General features: G+C 42.0%; 1 protein-coding gene across 1 annotated transcript in view; it reads left to right on the top strand.

Moving 5' to 3' along the window:
* The first annotated feature begins 4,468 nt into the window (after positions 1-4,468).
* TMEFF1 (transmembrane protein with EGF like and two follistatin like domains 1) overlaps positions 4,469-23,979 on the top strand; it is a 91,973-nt gene continuing 72,462 nt past the window's right edge. Inside the window, exon 1 of the mRNA XM_066367545.1 lies at positions 4,469-5,096. Within this exon, the coding sequence (XP_066223642.1) occupies positions 4,913-5,096 (184 nt within the window). The 5' untranslated portion in view covers positions 4,469-4,912. The remainder of the gene's footprint in view (positions 5,097-23,979) is intronic.

Here is a 23,979-nt window from a genome sequence, read left to right as displayed (position 1 = left end):
AGATGCAGATGAAAATTAATTTGTGATCTACAGCCACAGAGTTTTTGCTTTTTAAAAAAAATTTATTCATATAGAGAGGAGAGAGACAGAGAGAGAGAAGGGGGGAGGAGCTGGAAGTATCAACTCCCATATGTGCCTTGACCAGGCAAGCCCAGGGTTTTGAACCGGCGACCTCAGCATTTCCAGGTCGATGCTTTATCCACTGCGCCACCATAGGTCAGGCCAAGTTTTTGCTTTTTATTTAAGATCGTTTCTTCTTAGTATTTCTGTCTTGGCTATGGTTAACAGGCAAATGAAAATACTGAGTCTGGGAGAGCCAAGACACAGGGCAGGAAAGAAGCACAGGGAGGTCAAGCTCACTAGAGAAGCTTGCCAGAGGAGTGGCCTGGGGAGGAGCCCTCAGCTGTGGCTGAGCAGTCAGCAACCTAGGATCATACCTGATTCAAAGGTCAGAAGTTGAATTTCAGTTGTAACACATGCCATGCCATTGCTTATAGGTTAGAGGTCTGGGGCAAATCTTAATAAAATGTTAAAAATGTGAATTTACATAAAAAGCATCATGAAAGTATAATTTAAAAGGAAAGAGCTTTTAAAAATATAACAATAAAAACACGTTGAAAAAATTTCAGACAACACAGAAAAATATAAATATAAAGGACAAGTATGTTATCAGTCATAAACCCAGCTTTCAGAAATAATCACTATTAATATATTACTGTATATTCTTCTTGAATTTTCCTGTGGATGTGTACACACACATGGATATTTAAAAAAATAGTTTTCTTGACCATAGGATTTTCTTATACCTATTCATTAGCAACCTGCTTTTCTCTGTGTCCATAACCACTAACCTAATCATCATTGTTAAAGCTGCATGATAGTTCAATGTACAAAGAGGCACCATATTTTATTTTACATGGATGGACATTTAGAATATATTTACTATTATAAAAAGGCAGTGCTGAACATTCATATATACATTTTGTGTACTGGTCCAATTATTTCTTTAAGATAAATTTCAACATGTGGAATTGGATTAAAGGGTAAACACAGTTTAAAGGTTTTTGTCATACATGGTTGCATTGCCCTCCCAAAATGTATAAATTAATAGAGCTAGGTTTTGTCAATTTTTTTAACTGTTCTTAATCATCTACAGAAAAAAAAAAACCCTTGTGGTTTTAATTTGCTTCTTATTATGAGGGTTTAAATATCTTTTTATATATTTGTTGTCTGTATTTTAAATAAGACATAAGCCCTGGCCGGTTGGCTCAGCGGTAGAGCGTCGGCCTAGCGTGCGGAGGACCTGGGTTCGATTCCCGGCCAGGGCACACAGGAGAAGCGCCCATTTGCTTCTCCACCCCTCCGCCGCGCTTTCCTCTCTGTCTCTCTCTTCCCCTCCCGCAGCCAAGGCTCCATTGGAGCAAAGATGGCCTGGGCGCTGGGGATGGCTCTGTGGCCTCTGCCTCAGGCGCTAGAGTGGCTCTGGTCGCAACATGGCGACGCCCAGGATGGGCAGAGCATCGTCCCCTGGTGGGCAGAGCTTCGCCCCATGGTGGGCGTGCCGGGTGGATCCCGGTCGGGCGCATGCGGGAGTCTGTCTGACTGTCTCTCCCCATTTCCAGCTTCAGAAAAATGAAGAAAAAAAAAAAAATGAAAAAAAAAAAAAAAAGTTAAATAAGACATAAAATACAGCTTCCCACTTTTCTGTTGTCGTTTTCTTCTTGATTTATATTAGGGTTCTTTATATTAAGTGTATTGTCTATTATTTACACTGAATATATTTTCCCTAATGTGGCTTTGCTTGTGGTGACTTTTCACATGTTTAAAATTGTTTTGAGTAAAATTTATCAGTTTTTCAATGAGATTAAAAAAATTTCTTCTGAGCCCTGGCTGGATAACTCGGTTGGTTAAAGCATTGGCCTGAAGCACAGAGGTTGCTGGTTCAATTCCTGGTCAGGGCACATGCAGGAATGGATTGATGTTTCTGTCTCTTTTTCTCTTCCTCACTAAAATCAATAAATAAATGTTGAAAAAAAATTAAAAATAAAATCCTTTTGAGGCTAGAGGCAGTATAAGAGAATAAAAAGGGCACAAATCTTTAAAACAATTTGCCCAGAGGCAGATTAAGGTTGATTGAGGCCCCGGGCACAGAAGAAAATATTGGGCCCCTTAAAAAAAAAGAGAGAGAGGGCCTGACCTGTGGTGGCGCAGTAGATAAAGCGTCGACCTGGAAATGCTGAGGTTGCCGGTTCGAAACCCTGGGCTTGCCTGGTCAAGGCACATATGGGAGCTGATGCCTCCAGCTCCTCCCCCCTCCCTGTCTCCCCCCCCTCCGTCTCCCTCCCCCCCCAAAAAATAAAAAATTAAAAAAGAGAGAGAGAGAGACAGGGAAAATAAAAATACATGTTAACCATATTTTTAAATAAAAAATATTATGTACTATTAATGTTAAAATTGCACATTAGAAAAAAGTGTAAAGTTGGGGGTTTGTGGGGCCCTCCAGAAGTTGGGGCTCAGGGCATTCGCCCAGTGCGCCTGCTGTTAAATCCGCCTATGAATTTTCCCCATAATCTTCGCTGGGTCTCACTTATCATGGCATAGGAAGAGCACTGGATTGGGAGTCAGATATCTTTACCTCTCTTGAGTCCCAACTTCCTCACCTGTAAAACTGGGAGGAGAATGAAAACTCCCCTGTAGGACTAAAAAAGAATTGGAGCGCAGGCAGGTAAAGAGCTTTATCTAGGTCTAGTATATAGCAAATCCTCTCTCTCTATTAGCTCTTATTATGGAATCTTTTGTTGACACAGCAAAAATGAAATCAGGTGGCTTTGGCTAGAAATAAATGATAAAGATTTATTCAAGGTTCTTATGGTTTCCAAACAGTAAACACAACTAGCCAATACCAGTGTTCCAAAGAAAGAAAAGCTGAGAGTTCTTTTTTTTTTTTTTTTTTTGTATTTTTCTTAAGCTGGAAACCGGGAGAGACAGTCAGACAGACTCCCGCATGCGCCCACCAACCGGGATCCACCCAGCACGCCCACCAGGGGCGATGCTCTGCCCACCAGGGGGCGATGCTCTGCCCCTCCGGGGCGTCGCTCTGCTGCGACCAGAGCCACTCTAGCGCCTGGGGCAGAGGCCAAGGAGCCATCCCCAGCGCCCAGGCCATCTTTGCTCCAATGGAGCCTTGGCTGTGGGAGGGGAAGAAAGAGACAGAGAGGAAGGAGGGGGTGGGGATGGAGAAGCAAATGGGCGCTTCTCCTATGTGCCCTGGCCGGGAATCGAACCTGGGTCCCCCGCATGCCAGGCCGACACTCTACCGCTGAGCCAACCGGCCAGGGCAAGCTGAGAGTTCTTATAATAGAAAGTACATTCTTGAGAAGAAACAGTTCTGAGTTGGTCTTAGATAATAATTCTCTAAATCAGCAATTTTCAACCATTTCATCTTGAGGCACACATAAACTACTAAAATTTTGGGCACACCAAAAAAAAAAAATTTTTTTTTTTTTTTTTTTTTGCTGACCTGACACACAAAGGTATAATTTTGATTCGTTCATACTGGATGGCTACTGTTGTGTTGGCTGTTGTCATTTTTTTATTTGGCAATCTAAGGGAAAAGAGGTCAGTGCCCCTGACTAGTCAGGTATTGCATTGCATGTTTTGAAAATTCTTGTGGCGCACCAGTGGAAAGTTGTTGCTGATGACCAGTGGTCTGCATAATGGATGTCAGGTTATGTGACATTCTGGATACATGACCATTCTTTCCTTAGTTCTTCAGTTGGTTACCAGAGGATTATCTGGTGGTTTGATGTATATCCCTATGCAAGACTAGAAAGTTCAGAAAAGTTTAAGTTCCCAGGCTAGTTAAAACAAGAACAGAATTATTTTCTCATATTTTAACCTACTTGATTTTAGTAATTTGGCCGCTTGACTCTAGTAACTCCCTTTTATTTTTTCACTGTATCCCTTACTTTAAAACAATATTTTAAATTAAGTTAGTGTATGTAGAAATGGAGTTGGAATGAGGATCCTAGAAATTTAGCCATTTACCCCCATCTCTAAGAATTACATAGCTGGAGTCAGAACTTGGGTTCTAATTCTGGAGGACCCATTTCAGGGTCTGTGACCTTGGACAAGTCACCTTTACCTTTTCAGGGCTAACTTTGCTCACCTAGAAAATAGATATACGGTATAAGAGACTACTTGCCTTTCTTTCCCATCCAGCTGCTGGGCTAAGGAAAGGCTTCAAAAACGCTTACAAAGGCCGGCAAAGCTGCCTGTTAGGGTAATGCCTACCGGGCAACCCCGGGCTGGCCAGCCCACCGCGGTCGGACCGCAGGGTGGTCGCGACCCCCGCCCTGCGCTCCCGCCCAGCCGCAGGAACAATAGCTCCCCCGGAGGCGGCGCCGGCCACGGGCGGGGGCGGAGCTGCCGGCGCGGGCGCAGGGGGTGTGCGCGGGGCGGGGTCGCAGCCACCCCTCCCGCCGGCGGCTCTGTCACGCGCCCCTCACCGGGCGGGCCGGGGTCTTTGTGACGCGGAGGCGACGGCCGCGGACACAAAGGGAAGAAGAGGAGGCGAGTGAGGGGCTTGGCTCGCCCCCGCGACCTTCGCCCGCCGTGCGCGCGCCCGCTCGCTCCCCCAGCCTCGGTCTCCCCTACGCGAGCTCGCACCCTCGCGCGCACCCTCGCGCGCCCGCGACCCTCGCACGCGCCCCGACCCTCCGACTCTGTCCCGTGCGCGGCGGGCCGGGGCCTGGCGGGCGCTGCGGGTGGGACGGCGATGCTGAAGGGCTGCGCCCGGGCGCAGCGGCGCGGCTGCTAGGAGGCGCCGAGGCAGCGGCGGGGCTCCCGGCGCGCGGCTGGATGCCCCGGGCCTGCGGCTCCCTGCGCTTCCCGCCGTCCAGGGGCGCCAGCCATGGGCGCCGCGGCCGCTGAGGCGCCGCTCCGGCTGCCTGCCGCGCCCCCGCTCGCCTTCTGCTGCTACACGTCGGTGCTTTTACTCTTCGCCTTCTCTCTGCCCGGGAGCCGCGCGTCCAACCAGCCCGCGGGTGGCGGCGGGGAGTGTCCCGGCGGCAAAGGCAAGAGCATCAACTGCTCAGGTAGGACCGGCCGGAGCCTGCCCCTGCGGCCCCTCCCTCCTGCGCTGCGTCCCCTTCCTCCGGGTCCCCGCCGCCTGGCTGGCTGGGAAAGGCCCCGGCGTGGGGGTCCCGGGGAGCGGGGCCCGAGGGCGGTCGAGGGCGGAGGGCAGAGCGCAAGCGAGCCGTGCGGGCTTGGGGACCGGCGTTGGGGATGGGGAGTGGCCGTGCGTGCGTCCATGTGTGTCGAGTCGCTGGGCGAGGGTGGCCCGGCGTGTTGAGAGATGGTGAGGCCGGGACCCAGCAAGGCGGAGGTAGCCGGCTGGGGCTCCCGGTGCGATCGTGGGTGTGCACGCGGGAGCGCGTGTTTGTGTTGATGAAGGCTCAGGGGAGGGCGTAAAACCCCAAATAGGGATTGTGTGTACGTGTGTGTGTGTGTGTGTGTGTGTGTGTGTGTGTGTGTGTGATGGCGAGGACTCGGGGGTCCGACGCCAAGGGCCGGGGGAAATGACCATGTGCTGGAGAGGTTCTTCCTTAGGACACTGGGGTCTCGAAGCGGTGGCTTGAGTAAAAGGAACGGGAGGCGCAGAGGACGAAGATTGGCGATGTAGAGTCAGTGTGTGTGTGTGTGTTTTGTGTGTGTGTGTGTGTTTTGTGTGTGTGTGTGTGTGTGTGTGTGTGTGTGTGTGTATGTATGTCCTTTGGGTGCAGAGGTGGGCGCGCTAGGGGGTTGGTGTGACCCCAGGTCCGTGAATCCGGGCAGGGAATACTTTTGGGGCCCAGGAAGTGACCCTAGGTTTTTGTGTTGTATATGGGTGAAGCTTGGGGCTCATGGATATGCCCTAGTATGTGCATTGAGTGGGAAAGATGGGGGTCCTGGAGTGAATCCCTTGTGTCGACTCAGAAGGAAGAAATTAGGGTGTCATCCTGTGTAGGGTTTGAATAAGAGGTAATTAGCTTTCAGGGAGTGCCTGGTTTAGCAAGTTGTAACCCTGGGTTATTAAGGTGGTGAGGAACAAGGGAATGATCCTGTATGTGTGTTTGTATGTTTTGCAGGAGGACCTGAAGATTGGCAGCAACGGGAGTTAGGGAGTGACCTCTCCCCTCACTCTGAGGCCGCCTACCCCCCCCCCCCAGCTGTTGGAAACAAAGAGCTTGCGGGGGCTCTAATGGATGAGACTGGGGAAGAGGGTATTCAGACAGTAAAGTTCCCTTTTCCTTTCAAAAGGGGTCCCAGAGGAGCCCCGGGGCTAGGAGAGACATCCAGGTCTCATTTAGGGGTGGGTGGGTCCTCCTGGAGCTGGCCTAGCAGATGCTAGTGATCATAAGCCACAGCCTTGCTAACTTCCCCCTTTATCAATTCTCAATTCTCCATTTGTCTTCTTTAAACTAAGGGGGTGGGACAAGAGGCTGGGGCGGGGGCGGGGGGGGGAGGAGGAGGACAAGAGGGAGGAGGAGGGGAAAGGGGAGAATGGACATGAGGCCGCTGGGGATCTGCTGGCTTGCCTGCCACAGAACCTTTGTACCTTTGGGCTATTAAAGGGGCTTTGTTTCTGGAGGAGTGAGAAGGAAGGTAAAGGGCTTTAGCACAGACTCTTATGCAACCCTAAAAAATGAAGAAAACCTTTGGCCTGCTGTTTAGTTTGAAGGTCTAAAATCTTTTAATAATTTTTGTAATGGTTTTATGATGGGGGCAGGATTTTGAACATAGTAAACAATGGCATGTCTATTAAAAGCTTTTCCACCTATGTAATAACTTTTACTTTATTTTTCTAATATTAAATGGGATATGGGATAATGCTTTAATAAATAATCACACACTAATGGTTGAGAATAAAAACCATTTGTATTTTTAGAGTGCCTTTTGGTAACACATTGTTTCTCAAACTTGTAAGTGATCATACCATGTCAAAATATTTTATGCGCCTGACCAGGCAGTGGCACAGTGGATAGCGTGTTGGACTGGGATGCGGAGGACCCAGGTTCAAGACCCCAAGGTCGCCAGCTTGAGCAGGCGCTCATCTGGTTTGAGCAAAAAGCTCACCAGCTTGGACCCAAGGTTGCTGGCTCGAACAAGGGGTTACTCGGTCTGCTGAAGGCCCGAGGTCAAGGCACATATGAGAAAGCAAATCAGTGAACAACTAAGATGTCGCAACGAAAAACTAATGATTGATGCTTCTTATCTCCCTCCGTTCCTGTCTGTCTGTCCCTATCTATCCCTCTGTCTGACACTCTCTCTGTCTCTGTAAAAAAATAAAAATATTTTATGCGTTAATGTACTGTGGTTCTTGCTAAGCTAATTTTTCCTTAGCAAATACAGTGTTGATATATGTTTTTGTGTCTGTTTCCAACTCCAGTGCGTACAAATTTTAAGAAAGGACATAGAGGGCCAGAAACCCATATGATGAGGGAAAAGAGGACTGATTTGGGGATCATGGCCCTTGCTAAGCAGCTGTGTTATTTGGGGCAAATTACTTAATTTTTCTTACTTTTCTATCAAAAGAAGGACTTGGATTTAATAATATCTGAGCCTTCTTTAAGGATATATTGATATAAATGTCAGTAAATTAGGCTGATCAAATAAAATGTTTTCTAATGCTAAGATACACTTGAATAACTGAGTCTAAAGCTAGAGTTTTACTTAAATGTCATTTGTAGATTTTTGTTAAGGTGAAGATCTGGGGATGATTCATATGGAAAAAATTTTTAAGTTGATTAATTGGAAAATGAGAGTAATTGGGTCTGGACATACGTATCTATTAACACATCTTGAGATTAGGTTCTTTTTGTAGCTTTTATTACCCAGGTATTTGCCACATTTTCTCCTTTATGTTTTTAAGTTTTAAAATCTAAATGCTGGCCTTTACTCTTGGTTGATTTTCATATTTGGTTTTGGACCCTAAATCAGCTTACTCTGACCTTTCTGCAGCCTGATCTGTCAGGCTGTGTGTGATGGGGTCACTCACAGCTTTGTGGCCCTTGCAAATGTGTAGAGCTGGTATATAACTTTATTAAATTAATAGAAGTTGTCAAGATCATGGACAAAATGGGATTCTATGATATTTTACCAGAGACTTTCTTCCAAATTGCTTGATGTTGACACATTAATCAACCAGATGTTCAACCAGCTAGCTGTACATCTTCCATACATCTTCCTGGTAGAGTTTAACAGATTTTTTGAGCTTCTGCTGTTCAACATTTTCCCAGTTGTTACCAGCCTATCATGAAAAGATTCTGTTAGATCGTCTTGTTAGAATCAGTTATGTATAAGTGTGTATTATCCTCCCTTTTATCATTTTAGTAATCCTATCAAAAAACAAATACTGTGAAATCTACCTTAATAAAGACACCATGGTGGCTCCCTCCCTTCCTCCTTCCTTCTCTCTCTTTTTCTCTTGCTCTTTATTTCCTTCTCTCTCACTTTCTTTTTTTTAAGATTTTATTTATTGATTTTAGAGTGAAGAAAGAGAGAGAGGTGGGGGGTCGGGGGAAAGGAGTGGGAAGCATCAACCTGCAGTTACCTCTGGCATGTGCCTTGACCCAGCAAGCCCTAGGCTTTAAACTAGTGACCTCAGCATTCCAGGTCGATGCTCTGTCCCTATCCACTGTGCCACCACAGGTCAGGCAAGGCTTTTTCTTTCTTATACGTTCAAACACTTATTTACTCTACCCATTCTAGCATTTTTCAGGGGATACATGGCAAGTTTACCCACAGATTTTATTTTCTGGATTCACATTTCTCCCATTTTGAAAATTGAGAAGATATTCTTTTATCCTTGTCAAGATAGCTTAGATAATCAGCAGTTAGATGTAAAAGTTTTTCAGTATCATGGAGTGTGATCTGTTTGGATCAGAAAGGAAATTCTTGAACTAGCTCTGTACCCCATGACTGTCTGCTCTCCATCTCCATGCCACTTACTTAAATATTAGCTCCCTTTTATCAGAGTTCTGCCCTTCCCAGTTTGAAGATCATGCTCCTCGATGAAGAAAACCAAAGCAAAGAAGCAGCTAAATGGGTCTGCACTTGTCCCTGTCATCCCTTGATATTACATCATCTTCTCTAAGCAGTGCGCCCTTCGTTTAGCTCTTTGTATTCTAAACAAGCTTTCTTTTTTCTTTATTTTTTTATTGTTCTCTTGCCTCAGCTCTCCAATCATTCTGGACTTTATACTTACTGCTTTGTTTATATTTATTCTTTTAAAATCTAACTTATTAGAAAGTTGCCTCTTTATCTAAAGAGAAAAGAACTTGGAAATGCATGATTCATGTAAAGAAAGATGAACTTCGAAGAAAGATGACCTTAGACATTAACATTTCTTTCTCATTTGTATCGTGAAGATAATAGTCCTTTTTGGTTCTAGCATGAGAAGGAGGAGGAAGCTAAATATTTGAGATGTTTCTGTCATAGGGAATGTGGTTAAAGAGGTAGAAAAACATACTAAGAGACCATTAGGTCGTGTTTGGTGACAAACAAGGTAGAGAATTTGGACTAACTAGGTGTTTTTTGTTTGTTTGGTTGGTTTTTCTTTGTTTTTTAAGTGAGAGGAGGGGAGATAGTGAGACAGACTCTGGCATGTTGACTGAGATCCACTCATTGACCCCTGTCTGGGGAGGATGCTTAAATCAACAGCTATTTTTAGTGCCTGAGGCTGATGTGCTGAGACTAGTTGAGCTACAGTGCCTGGCCAGGGCTGAGGCTGTAACCAATCTAGCCACTGGCTGTGGAAGGGGTAGAGGGAGGTGGAGAGAAGCAGATGGTTGCTTCATGTGTGCCTTCCTGGGAATCGAACTCAGGAGGTCTATACGCTGGCTGATGCTCTATCCACGGAGTCAACTTGCCAGGGCCTGACTAACTAGGTTTTAAAAATGTCATGGATGTTAGAAGTATGTCCTTTGGATTTTGGTATGGTGGTAAGGCTAGTATAAATGGATGGCATGTACTTTAGATGAAGAGAAGTGCCTTGTTAGTGGCAATGCAGGATTATGGGGAATAAAAAGTAAGTTTTCCCTAATTAGCGTGGAATCTTGGTTGGGGCACTTCTAGATCCTTGGTATATATAACATGTGGATATTTATTAATTTATTTAGTAAACTTTGATTGAATACCTGTTTAGTGTAATCTAATATACCAGATGTTACAGGAAACACTGGTTATGAGAAGCCATCTCTGCCATTAAGGGCCTTGTGTTTCTAAAAGAAGCAGTTAATAGCCTCATGTAAATATTATCTATACAGTGGAAATTTCTATTTAACACATCTGAACATTCTCCCCTTGCATCAATAAGCATTTATTGAACACTGACAACACTGACAGTTTTTAAGTTGTGCAATTAATGTTTTCAGTATATTCACAAGGTTACGCAACCATCACCACTATCTAATTCCAGAGCATTTTCGTCACCCCCAAAAGAAACCCCCATACTTATTACTAGTCATTGCTGGTCCCTTTCTCCCCCCAGCCCCTGACAATTATTTTGCTTTTTATCTCTGTGAATTTGTCTGCTTTGGATATTGCACACTAATGGGATAATACAATATGTGGCCTGTGTAGTATGTTTTCAGGGTTCTTCATGTTGTAGCATATATAAGAACCTCATTCCTTTTTATGCTGAATAATACCGCATTGTATGGATATTATTTATTGAATGGATAAACAGATAACAGTCTGTTTATCCATTCATCAGTTGATGGACATTGAGTTATTTCTACTCTTTGGCTGTTATAAATAATGCTGCTGTGAACAGTCGTGTAAAGTTTTTGTGTGTACATATGATTTCAATTTTCTTGGGTATATATGTAGGGGTAGAATTGCTGGGTCATGGTAACTCTTAACATTTTAAGGAACTGCCAAACTGCTTCCCAAAGCGGCTGCACTATTTTACATTTTTACTAGCAATGTCTGAGGGTCCTAATTTTTTCACATCCTCTCCAATGCTTGTTTCTGTCTTTTTGATCATAGTCATCCTAGGGGGTGTGAAGTTGTGTATCAATTTGGTCTTGATTTGCATTTCCCTAATGACTAATGATGTTGAGCACATTTTCATGTACTTACTGGCAATGCCAATGGCCATATAAGTTTCTTTTGGAGAAACGTCTATTCGGATTCTTTTCTGGCGTAATTTTAACAATCTGAATTAAGCCATACTAACTGAGTCCCATAGTACACAGATAGAAGATCTACTGGTAAGTACATTTCTCTGCTTACTAAGAAAGTCAGTTGTGTTTGTTGTCAAACTTATATGTACCATGGGTATTTATTAGTATAAATTAATAAGTATTACTCAAATTGATTAGATAGGAATACAGAAAGAGTTTTTATGAAATGCGTTGAAAAGGCTTGATAAGGGCAAGAGGCTGAAAGAATTGCCTCTCAGTGTGTTAGATTGTGGTCAGGACAACTGAAGCAGTTTGGAGAAATGCTGTCAATCTCTGGAAGGATTCTGGTTCCAGAAAACTTTGCAGATAGTTTTTAAAGTCCCGGTTCCACTTTAAAGGAAAAGAAATGGACATGTAGTTACTGGATTGTGGGTGTGGTTTAGCTGTGAAAGTGACCCCCAGGCTCGGAGAACTAGTTTTGGTGCTACACGAGGAAAGAAATGTGCATTTATTGTTTGAGGTTAAAAATGGTTAAAATATGTACATAGCATTTCCACACGATTTCTTTTTTACCTGACTTTTTTAAATTAAATTTCTCAGTCATTAGTTCTGTATATGTTTGAAAAGAGGGCTTCCACTGTACATGGTGCCCTATGGAAGATTCTGATACAGTGTCAGCAGAATGGGACATTTTGATTTGTAGGAATCAGAAACACTTTCCCTGAGTTAGTGACACTTGAACTGGGCTTCCCAGGCAGTGGAATGCCTCATAGAACACCAGGCACACTTGCCTGAGGTCTTTGCTGCTGTCCTTTTGCTTGGAACCTTCTTGTTCCAGTTATTTGCCCTTCAGCTGTTGCAGGTGTTTAAATAGCACTTCCAAAATAATGCCCTAAAATTGTAGCCCTTTCCACCTTCCTCCCCTCTACCCCTCTCCTCCCCTCGTCTTCCTTTATCCTGTTTTTCTGCTCCAGAGCACCTTTTCCAGTGCGATGTGTTCCTCAGGTCTCCTCTCTGTAGCTCCAGGACGCCAGGGGGTTTTGTCTGTTTTGTTCACTGCTGTATCCAATGTGCCTAGTTAGTGTCTGGCACAAAACGAGGCATCCCTTACATATTTAATGTATGTGGGATGAATTAATGACTCAGTGAACGCAGAAACTGAGGAAAGTAGGGAAGAGTATTTGGCCTTAGAAAAGGCACAAAGGAGAGGGGGGTGGGGGAAGGGAGGAAAGAGGGACAAATAGACGGTGATGGAAAATGATTTGACATTTGGTGATGGGTACACAACAATGCTGTGGAAACATTTGCCTGAGACCTTTGCCTATATACTCTTATTGATCAATGTTACCCTATTAAATTTAATTTTCTAAATAAAAAAAATAAAAAGGCACAAAGATGGGGCAGTGAAGGGAACATTTTGGGACACTGGGAAATGGGGATTTAGGCAGGAGATGAGTCACACATTGCCACCACATTAGTGGGAGCCGTGGAGGCTGGTCTGAAGGTTTGGCACTTGCTCTGAAGACAAAGGGAGACTTTTAAAGGATTTGGTAGCAGTGGTTTTAGAAAGCAAAGTTGGAATTGCTGAAGATGAAAGGCAGAGGGAGGAGACTGAGAGCATGGTGAAGTGAGGGGAACTAAGAGGATATGTTTGGCCAGCACAGTGTTTTTTTAAAAATTGCATTGGTTATTATTAACCATTAAAAATGTAGAAGTTTCACTTAAAAATCTGGAGTTTGGCCTTCCCTTCTAAAGGTGGAGGTATTGGCAACACTGGGTTCTCATCTCTGTGTCGCAGGCATCAGCCAGTGCTGTCCATGTGCCTTCCCTGTCATCTTTTCCCCCTTCAGCTTCTGGCTCTCTGCTGTAAGGAGGAGGGCTGACTTGTGATGTTTTTAATTTGGGATAGAGAGCCTGTTTGGAAGAGAGTCGGATTGGTGTATACTTCTTCCCTCATTCCTGTCATTCACAATCACCAAGTTGGATGGACATCCTTACTCCTGCAGTGCCCACCCTTCCTGTCCCAACCCCCCTCCTGCAACTTCCACTGGACTCTGTTCTTTTCTACTCTTTCCTGGAATCCACCTCCCACCTCTTTGTACTGGAAAGCTACCCTGCTACCTCTGATTATACCATTGTCCTGAAACTCTTTCTGGTGCTGTTGTTATCATATCTATTTTTTCTTTATTAATTTTATATCTTAGTTTTAGTACTTCCTCTTTTTCAACTTTTATTTTTTTCTAAATTCTTTTGGGGGAAATAGATCATCATGTTTCTTTTTTCTTTCTACTTCAGGTATTTCTGATAAAATTTAAATTCCTCTCATCATTATAATACATGAATTTAGATGTGTTTACAGTTTATTTTGTTTTTTCACATTATGGTCTAAGGGACCGTCATGGAATTTCTAGCTTTTGTATTAAAGCTAGGTGTGTGCTTGGGTCCTAGTATGAGAACAAGTTGTGTGAGAGATACTTGTACCCTAGAAAAGAAAGTACTATTTCTTTGGCTTCTAAGTCCAATTATAGAACTTAATTTTACCTAAATCTTTTATTTTGAATTAATTTCAAACTTGGAGAAAAGTTTCAGGTTTCCCAGTTGTTAAGATTTTACCAGATTGGTTGTATTGTTTATCTATCTAAAGCAGTGGTAGTAAACCTTTTTATACCTACTGCCCACTTTTGTATCTCTTGTTAGTAGTAAAATTTTCTAACCGCCCACTGGTTCCACAGTAATGGTGATTTATAAAGTTAAAGCATATAATAATAATTACTTACCAAGTACTTTATGTCAGATTTTTGCTGTTTGGCAGAATAAATCTTTATAAAACAACTTACTTTAGTTAAATCTATCTTTTTATTTATGGTTTGGTTGCTCCTCTACCGCCCACAATGAAAGCTGGAACGCCCACTAGTGGGTGGTACAGACCAGGTTGACTCCCACTGATCTAAAGCTTTCTTTTTCTGAACCTGACTCAGCTAAGTTGGCCCCAAGCCAGGGGAATCATTGAAAATATACCAGTTCTGTACTTTTCTTTGTGGTTTTTTTTTTTTTTATCTTCTGTTAAAGAACTATTGAAGCCTCCAATTACAATGGTATATTTTTTCACAGTTTTCCAGTTTATCTTACATTTTTGGTGCTCTATTTAGGACATATATACTTTCCCAGATATATATTATATATAAACAAATGAAAACAATTTTAGCTTGTTTCATTTTTTTGTCGTACTTTTAATTTTTGTGTAAGTTGGATTTAAGGTATCTCCGGAAGTCATAATGATGCCCATCTGTTTTTGAATTTGTGTTTGTCTTTTAGTCTTTAAGTGTTAGGATTTGTTCCCAACATATATATAGACCATTCTGTTTTCATGGGCATTCACCCGTCAAGTTTAAGTGGAGTAATTAGGATATTTATGCTACTGTCCATCATCATCATTGTTGTTATCATCGTCATCATTTTTTCCCCTTCTTTTTCAAGTGAGATAGACAGATTCCCACGTGTGCCCCAACCAAGATCCACCTGGCAACCCCTTGGGGTCTGGGGCCGATGCTCTGCCCATCTGGAGTCATGCTCACAACTGAGCTGTTTAAGCACGAGGTGAAGCTTCCATGGAGCCATCCTCAGTGCCCAGGGCCAATGCGCTCAAACTATCAAACCAATCAAGCCATGGCTGCCGGAGGGGAAGAGGGAGAGGGGGAAAGAGAGAGAAAGAGAAAGAGAGAAGGGAGAGGGGTGGAGAAGCAGATGGGCGCTCCTCCTGTGTGCCCTGACCAGGAATGGAACCCCAGACAGCCACACGCCAGGTCGACACTCTACCACTGAGCCAACCAGCCAGTATCTTGTCATCATTTTAAAAAGTGTACAAACAAGTATTTTTTAGTGTAGCCACAAGGTTTTGCTGTTATTTCCACCATCAGTTTTAGAACATGAATTTCTTCCTCCCCAAAAGAAACCATATTGTTTAGCAGTCACTCCCTAATCCCCATTTCCCCTGCCAACCACTAATTTACTATCTTTTGCTCTATATTTGCCTATTGTGGGCATTTCCTGTGAGTGGAGTCATATAATATATAGCTTTTTGTAATTGGCTTCTTTCACTTAGCAGCATGCTTTCAAGGTTCATCAGTGTTATAGCATATATCAGAATTTCACTACTTTTTGTGTCTGAATAATATTTTATTTCATGGAGGTGTGTGTGTGTGTATTTGTGTATATATACACACATTTTGTTTATCCATTTATCAGCTGATGGGCATTTGGGATGTTTTCACTTTTTTGCTGTTATGAATAATACTGCTATGAACATTCATGTAAAGATTTTGTATTTACATATGTTTTCAGTTCTCTTGGGTTTATACCTAGGGGTAGAATTACTGGGTCACATGGTAACTCTGTGTTTAACATTTTGAGGAACTGCCAAACAGTTTTTCAGAGTGCCTGCATCATTTTTTATTTTCTTCAACAGTGTCTGATGGGTCTAATTTCTCCACATCGTAGCCATTCTCTGTAATTTTCTTTTTTAAAAAAGTATTATAACCAACTTTGTTCTTTTAAGTTCATATTTTTTTATCCCTCGTTTTCCCTATATACATTTGTGGTTTCTTTAATTGACTGAATTCTTAATTTCTTTTAAGCTGGATTGGGAGATAATGTCATCCTATTTCCTCCCTTCCTCCTCCTCCCTCCTTTTTTTTATTGTGAAATACTGTTTTAATAAAATTATTTTCAAAAAAAAATTATTTTCATTATTCCTACTATTAGTTTCCTTATTAGCTGCTCTGGTGGGGGAATATGAGGCACTTAGGAGTTGTCCTACTTCTGATGCACTTTGAAATTCTGTTTAAGTCTTAAAATTCTCTCAGCATTTGCTTTTAGTTTATCAAATGATTTTTAATCCTTTGCTACTACTATTTGAATGTATTTCTTTTTTACCAGTGTCATACATTTTTCATGGCCCAGTTATTTCATCATTTTTTGAAAAGTCTCTTTGGGTTCTGAAGTTCTTAACATATCCTTCTGACTTTAGAAACTGTGACAGGTATTGTTTGCAGCCTTAGCTCAGTTTCTCACACTTTTGTACAAGTATTCTGAGCTTGCTTTACCATGGTTTAAAAAAGAAAAAGAAACACCACACCTTTGTTTTTTGTTGTTGTTAAAAAAGCAGCATTTGATGTAAAAAATTTGAGGGATATGGACAAATATGAAGAAATGTGTGAGGATTACCACTTGCCTCTGTAATAACTGTTTATGCTGAAGTTACTTCATTTTATGCCAGAAACATTTTGAGCCTTTTTCTTCACGATAAGAGTAAATTTACTTTGGCATTTTTTTGGTTTAATTTGGAGTCACTGTTGTTCACAGGTCAGATCTCCTTTTCGGATTTTAAAATTCAATGTATTTTGCCTTGTCAGCAGTTCATCTAAATACTGTTTTACAAATGAATCTAAACTGCTGACATTTCTGTATCTGTTCTGTTGTTGACAGCCTAAATGATATATTTAAATTCTCTGTTGTTCACAAGTCAGCTCAGTTGCTTAGTATCCTGTGTTCATTTTTCATAGTATTTTTTCTCTTCAAAGTGTTTTGAGGTATTTTTTAGGTAGTGCAGTTATGTTTACCATTATTGCTTCCTTTTTCTAGTTTAGACCATAACTGTTTCCTAATTACCATTTAATTAGACTTATTTGTTTTTCTAACTATTCACGATTTTACAACAGTTTGCTGAGGTTTAAGGTTGTGTTGTTTTAAAGTCTTGGTTTTGGTTGTTTCAACCAAAGAGGAGAAGAATCCTATGAGGTTCCATTGCTGTTTTGTAAAGATCTTGCTTAGTCCTTGCAACCCTAGGGGAGATTATTGTTATACTTGTTTTCACTCCAAGGAACTAGGACTGGCCAAGATCATATTGTTCCTTAATCAAATAATTGGAACTAAACTTGGGAGCTTTTTCTAATGCACTAGAGTTTTGTAAAGTAGTTATAAAATTCTTTTCAAAACTAGTTTCTATCAGGTTCACCAGCGCTGGATTCTGGCCACCCCTTTGTTCACTTAATGTTGTAGACACTGAGAAATAGCGGTTCAGAATAGAGCCAAAGGGTGATAGTGTTATATTTAGATTTATTTATTGATATTTAAAATTTTTTGATGGAGGAAATGTGTTGAATATACTTACAAAATCCTAAAAAATATATAGTAAACATGTATATGTTGCACAATATAAATGAGATTGTAACACTATATATAGTTTTATAACCATTTTTTTTACAAACTATAGAAATGATCCCTGAAAGTATAGTCTTTTTTTTTTTTTTTTACCTCACAGAGGATCTTGATCTTTCCATATCAACATATGTTTCCATCACACACTGTAATTTTAATGGCTGTATAGTGTTTCATCAGTAATTTACTAATTAATTCCCAACAGATGGACCCTTAGGTTGTGTGTTCCACTTTGCTGTTATAAAAAATGCTGATGGTAACAATCTTACATATACATTTTTGTATGCTTTTTCTTCTATCTGTATCATAATTTCCTGGAAATAGAATTGTTGGGTTAAAGGATAAAGGCAATTAAATATACTATCACATTATTCTGTGAGAGGTTTTATCAATGTATACCCTCACAGTTGGTTTGAGCATTCATTTTCCCACACCTTCTCCAGCACTGGTATTAATTAAAAAATATAATAGCTAACTCTTAATATAGCACTTCTGATGTGTCCTGCACTACTCTGAGTGCTTTCCATATCTTTATTTAGTCCTCCGTCAACATTATGAGATAGGTACTATTATTATCCTCTTGTGTAGATGGGGGAGGGGAGCACAGAATGATAAATTACTAAGGTCAAATGTTGCTGGGTGACAGAGCTAGGATACTGATCTAGGCGGTCTGGTTCTAGGGTCTGCCCTAGAATTATATATAATGCCTGTTCATTTTTCCCCCCCAAATTTAATATGATTTATTTGATTTTCAAAATTATTTTTATTTATTTATTTATTATTATTTTCTGAAGCTGGAAATGGGGAGGCAGTCAGACAGACTCCCGCATGCGCCCGACTGGGATCCACCCGGCACGCCCACCAGGGGGCGATGCTCTGTTGCGACCAGAGCCACTCTAGCGCTTGAGGTAGAGGCCATGGAACCATCCCCAGCGCCTGGGCCATCTTTTGCTCCAGTGGAGCCTTGGCTGCAGGAGGGGAAGAGAGAGACAGAGAAGAAGGAGAGGGGGAGGGGTGGAGAAGCAGATGGGTGCTTCTCCTGTGTGCCCTGGCTGGAAATTGAACCCGGGACTTCTGCACGCCAGGCCGACGGTCTACCACTGAGCCAACCGGCCAGGGCCTATTTTTTATTGAGAGATCGTTCATAAATACAAAACTTGCCATTTTAAAGTATTATACAATTCAGTGGTTTTTAATATATTCACAATGTTATGCAACCATCCCCATTACCTACTATCTGATTATATAGAACATTTTTATTACCCTCAAAAGAATTTTTGTACCTTTTTATATTTTAGTCCCAATACTCCTCTGCCTCCATGTCCTGGCAACCACATGGAGACTTGGTGTCTTTATGGATTTACTTATTCTGGGCATTTCATATGAATGGAATCATATCATATGTGGTCTCGTACTTTCACTTAGTGTGTGTTTTCAAGATTCTTGCATGTTGTAGTATGTAATTGTTTGATCTGATTTTAAAAGTAGTAAAAGTTCATTGTAAAACTCAAACAACTCAGAAAAATATGGAATTAAAGAGGAAAGTTTAAATTCTACCAAGAGATATAACTCTGGTCCAGATTTTGGTTTATATTATCTTACAGATTTTTTTTTTTTAAATAGGCATCAAAAAATAAATTGTGTTATATATTTTTGAAAATCTACCTTTTAAAAAACTTAATGTATCATGCCAGGAAATGTGCAGATTCTTCATTATTCTTTTCAATAACTGTAATATATATAACATTTCATTTCTGGGTCTGTGAGAGGGAAACACACAGGTTTGGCAAGCTAGTCAGAAATAGGAGTAAAGGGAGAGAGTATCTCAGTTCAAGACCTTTGGTTAGGACTGGATAGGGCTGGAAAGACCTTGAGTACCTCTAATACCCAGCTGGGATCTAGGTCTGTTTGCCTTCTGGTCCCACAGTGGGTTGTCCTCCGCATCACCTTGGCTGAGCATCCTGACGCAGAGTCATTTAGAACTGAAGGAGGCAGCAGAGGATGATGGTAGGTGTTGAGGTGGAGGACTGACACCAGCAAAAGGGTGTTGAACAAAGGGTAGTTTGGCAGTAAGTAGTATGTAGATTGGGTAAAAAATATTGGGAGTCAGATAATTGTGTGGCATATGCGAAATTGCTCTGGTTAAATATAGCTTAGAGAAGTTTTAGTCATCTCTGCTGTTAATGCTTTTTATTATTAATGTAAACTGCTTTTGGTTTTGTATCATGAGTTGCTGAGTACAGTTTATTTTCTCCCTCATATCTTTCTAGTAGAAGATAACAACTGTTACATGGTTAATTTAGTAAAGAAGTTGAAGAGAATTTAATTTCTTTCTTTTTTTTTTTTTTTCATTTTTCTGAAGCTGGAAACAGGGAGAGACAGACAGACTCCCGCATGCGCCCGACCGGGATCCACCCGGCACGCCCACCATGGGGCGACGCTCTGCTCACCAGGGGGCGATGCTCTGCCCATCCTGGGCGTCGCCATGTTGCTACCAGAGCCACTCTAGCGCCTGGGGCAGAGGCCAAGGAGCCATCCCCAGCGCCCGGGCCATCTTTGCTCCAATGGAGCCTTGGCTGCGGGAGGGGAAGAGAGAGACAGAGAGGAAGGTGCGGCGGAGGGGTGGAGAAGCAAATGGGCGCTTCTCCTGTGTGCCCTGGCCAGGAATCGAACCTGGGTCCTCCGCACGCTAGGCCGACGCTCTACCACTGAGCCAGAGAATTTAATTTCTAATTCATCTCATTTCTTGGGACTGGCGTCAACATTTACCAAATATATTACTTGCTTTTACCCTGAAGTGTATTTTCAGTTATTTGTATCATTAAAGTTGTTCCTCACATACCGCTTGTTCTAGGCACTGTTGCTTTTGAGTACATATGTAACCATTACAATGTCTAAGGAAGGTGTTATTGTTCTAAAAGGTGAAGAACTGGCATGTGAACCTGGCCCTGTTGACCCCCAAACTAATGCTTTGTCTGTGTGTAGCAAATGGTCTGGGATGTGTTAGAAATCACATTCTCCCCCACCCATCCTACTCTCTTAAATATAACCATAGAGAATAGAGGAAGAAATCATTCATTGTCCAACTGGTGTAAACATGGCCCTTGTTACCGTTTTTGTTTTTTCCTGACTGGATTGTCCTAGATGAGTTTGTTATAACGCAGTCATACGACCTATGTTTTGTCTTCTGTTTTTTCACGTGACAGTCATCAGCATATTTTCATATTGCCACATAAAATATACACAACCTCTTAAATAGCTATATAACACTTCATGGCTGTACCACACCATTTCCTGGTGTAGGGTATTTTACATATTTAAATATTTTTATTTTTTTTTAAAGATTTTATTTATTCATTATAGAGAGGAGAGAGAGAGAAAGAAGGGGGGAGGAGCAGGAAGCATCAACTCCCATATGTGCCTTGACCAGGCAAGCCCAGGGTTTTTGAACCGGCAACCTCAGCGTTTCCAGGTTGACGCTTTATCCACTGCGCCGCCACAGGTCAGGCTACATGTTTAAATATTTAAAATGAGTTTTCAGTGTAGAGAGTGTGGAACTGTCTCCTGGACAGCTGGATGCCTGGTCTGGAACACGCTGAACCTGTTCTGGGAGGGAAACCACCCAGCGGGAATCCTGTGGTATCAGATTGGCGTGCTTTTCTAAAAGATAGGAGGCTTTCCCAAATACTTTTAACATCTAGATGAAATTGGGTTATTCCTAAGAACTTGGTAAAAGGTTTAAACATGTTTTGTGGGGAGTCAGGAAGGAATCACCTATAAGCGAACTAAAAATTTCCACATGTTGGTAAGTACTTTGACAGCGCTCCGTGGGACTTCCCAGCAGGGCTCTGAAGACTGGGAATAGCACTGGCAAAAGCAGATGAGCCAACTTTCGGCTTTCTTTGTAAGGATGGGGAGAGCCTAAAGTGGTGGGAGTGAAGGAGACCGCCGAAGAGAAGAAACCAGATGAGATGACATGATGGGATGGCTGAGGGCAGGACATTTTTGTATACAGGTTTGGGAAAAAAGAGGTTTACAGTTCGTATGGAAAATAAGACAATAATTAATAAATAATCATATAAGAATAAACTCTGTGTTTCGTATACTCACAACTCTAAACCTACTTTTTTTTTTGAGAGGGGCAGGGAGAGAGAGACAGAACAAGGAGCTGCTCCTGTATGTGCCCTGACCGGGGAATGGAACCGGCAGCCTCAGTGCTCCAGGGGAACACTCCGACCAACCAAGCTGTCAGGCCAGGGCTTAATTTAGTTTTGATTTATAGAGAGATAGAGAAAGGAGGGAGAGAGAGGGGAGGGGGAGGGGAAGCATTTGTTGTTCCACTGAGTCATGCATTTTTTGGTTGCTTCCAGTGTGTGCTCTGATGGGGGATCGAACCCACAACCTTGTTGTTTCGGGATGATGATCTTAGCTGACTGAGCTAACCAGCCAGGGCCAGTAAACCTACTTTTGTCCCACCCTGTGGGAGACCCCTCATCTTGCTGCCTTGAGATTCTGGTAGTTAGTTGGTTAATCAAGAAAGTTCTTGGTTTCACTTAATTATGCCATTGCTTGCTTCTCATATGTGCCCTGACTGGGGCCTGAACCACTGGATTGAGCCAGCGATCATGGGATGAAACTGGCAATTTGGGGCAATGTTCTTTCCACTGTGCAGGCCAGGGCTCAAGAAAGTTATTTAAGGTGAGGAGTTACAAATGATTCATAAATGCCCATAGCATTTTATTTTAACTTGAAAACATATACATTTATTAAACAACTTTTTGAGTGAAGGGCCAGAATTTTTCGTAGAGAATAGTTAGAATTTTACTTTTCTTGAATAAACCACATTCATAATACATTGATTATAAATTCCGGTTATAATCTCTTTAAAAAGAAACTGAAAGACTTGGGGATGTACAGGTCTAGTTTTCTATCTTGCCTATACCTAATGCAATAGTGATTTTTAAAAAGCACCTAACCTTTTTAAAAGTCCTTTAATAGCATTCAATTTTATTTTCATAGATAGAATTTATTTTCACTTTTAGGAAAAGTTGAAAGCACATACTTGAGATAACATATGCAGTTGTCATACATAAGCTGGGTAACATCTAAAACTGCTTTTTGAAGCAGAATAACAGCTCCCCTGGTTGGAGCTAAAACACTCATGACTATTCTAGAGAGTGACCTTGAGGTAGAGAGTAGCCTTGAGGGTTCTATCGTGCCATCGTTGGTGTGTTTTACAGAGAAGAGCACACTTTGGTTAATTTGGAGAGTTGATTAAGTTGGAGATAAATTCTAAGAGTTCTGTGGACAGGGACTGGGCAACAGAAGGAAAGAAGAGTGAGTAAATGAGAAGTCATCAGAGTTGGGGGATAATCATTAGGTTGGAAAGGGTGGGCAGCAGTATTAACTGCTGTAGAAGGGTCAAGAAGTGAGTTGAAAGACTAAGAAAAAAAGTTATGGGATCTTTAGAACAGAGGTCATGTTGATGTTGAAGAAAAGAGTTTTCATAGTATGAGGAGGAAGCCAGGCTTGCTTTAGGTTAAGGCATTATTAAAAAAGGGGCACCCAGGCTTCCGGTCAAGATGGTGGAGGATGTAAATGCAGATAGTTCAAACCACTGGTTATAAAGATGCTCAACGAACTCAGGGGAAGAATAGGGTCAGCTAAGTGAGAACTTTGACTAAGAGATAGGAAACATAAAAATGGAGATAGAAAACAAAAAAGGAATAGTTGTAAATGAAGCATACAATATCTGAAATGAAGAATACACTAGAAGGAATCAGCGGTAGATTAGGTGAAGCAGAGGATCAAATCAGTGAGTTGGAAGACAAGACAAGCAGAAAACACCCAATCAGAAGAGCAAAAAGAAATAAGAATAAAAAAAAAGAATTGTTTAAGGGGCCTCTGGGACAACAGCAAGCGTACCAACGTTTGCATCATGGGAAGGCCAGGAGAAGAGAGCAAAGAATTGATAAAATATTTGAAAAAATAATGACAGGAAATTTCCCTAAATTGGCAAAGGAAAGAGACACACAAGTCTTGAAAGCACAGAGTCCCAAACAGTATGAACCCAAAGAGGCCCACATTAGGACACATATTTAAAATAACAAAGGTTGAAGACAAAGAGAGAATCTTAAAAGCAGCAAGAGAAAAGCAGTTATCTACAAGGGAACTGGCATTAGACTATCTGCTAATTTTTTTTTTTTCAGAGACAGAGAGTCAGAGAGAGGGATAGATAGGGACAGACAGGAACAGAGAGAGATGAGAAGCATCAATCATCAGTTTTTTGTTGTGACACATTAGTTGTTCATTGCTTTCTCATATGTGCCTTGACCGTGGGGCTACAGCAGACCAAGTAACCCCTTGCTCAAGCCAGCGACCTTGGGTCCAAACTGGTGAGTTTTTTGCCCAAAACAGATGAGCCTGTGCTCAAGCTGGCGACCTCGGGGTCTCGAACCTGGGCCCTCCGCATCCCAGTCCAATGCTCTATCCACTGCACCACCGCCTGGTCAGGCTATCTGCTAATTTCTTAATTAGAAACATTTCAAACCAGAGGGGATTGGCACGAAATATTCAAAGTGATGAAAAGCAAAGA

This window comes from Saccopteryx leptura, chromosome 2, assembly GCF_036850995.1.
Source record: "Saccopteryx leptura isolate mSacLep1 chromosome 2, mSacLep1_pri_phased_curated, whole genome shotgun sequence".
NCBI lineage: Eukaryota > Metazoa > Chordata > Mammalia > Chiroptera > Emballonuridae > Saccopteryx > Saccopteryx leptura.
Note: the sequence above shows the minus strand (reverse complement) of the source record. Positions and strands in the feature narration are given on the sequence as shown.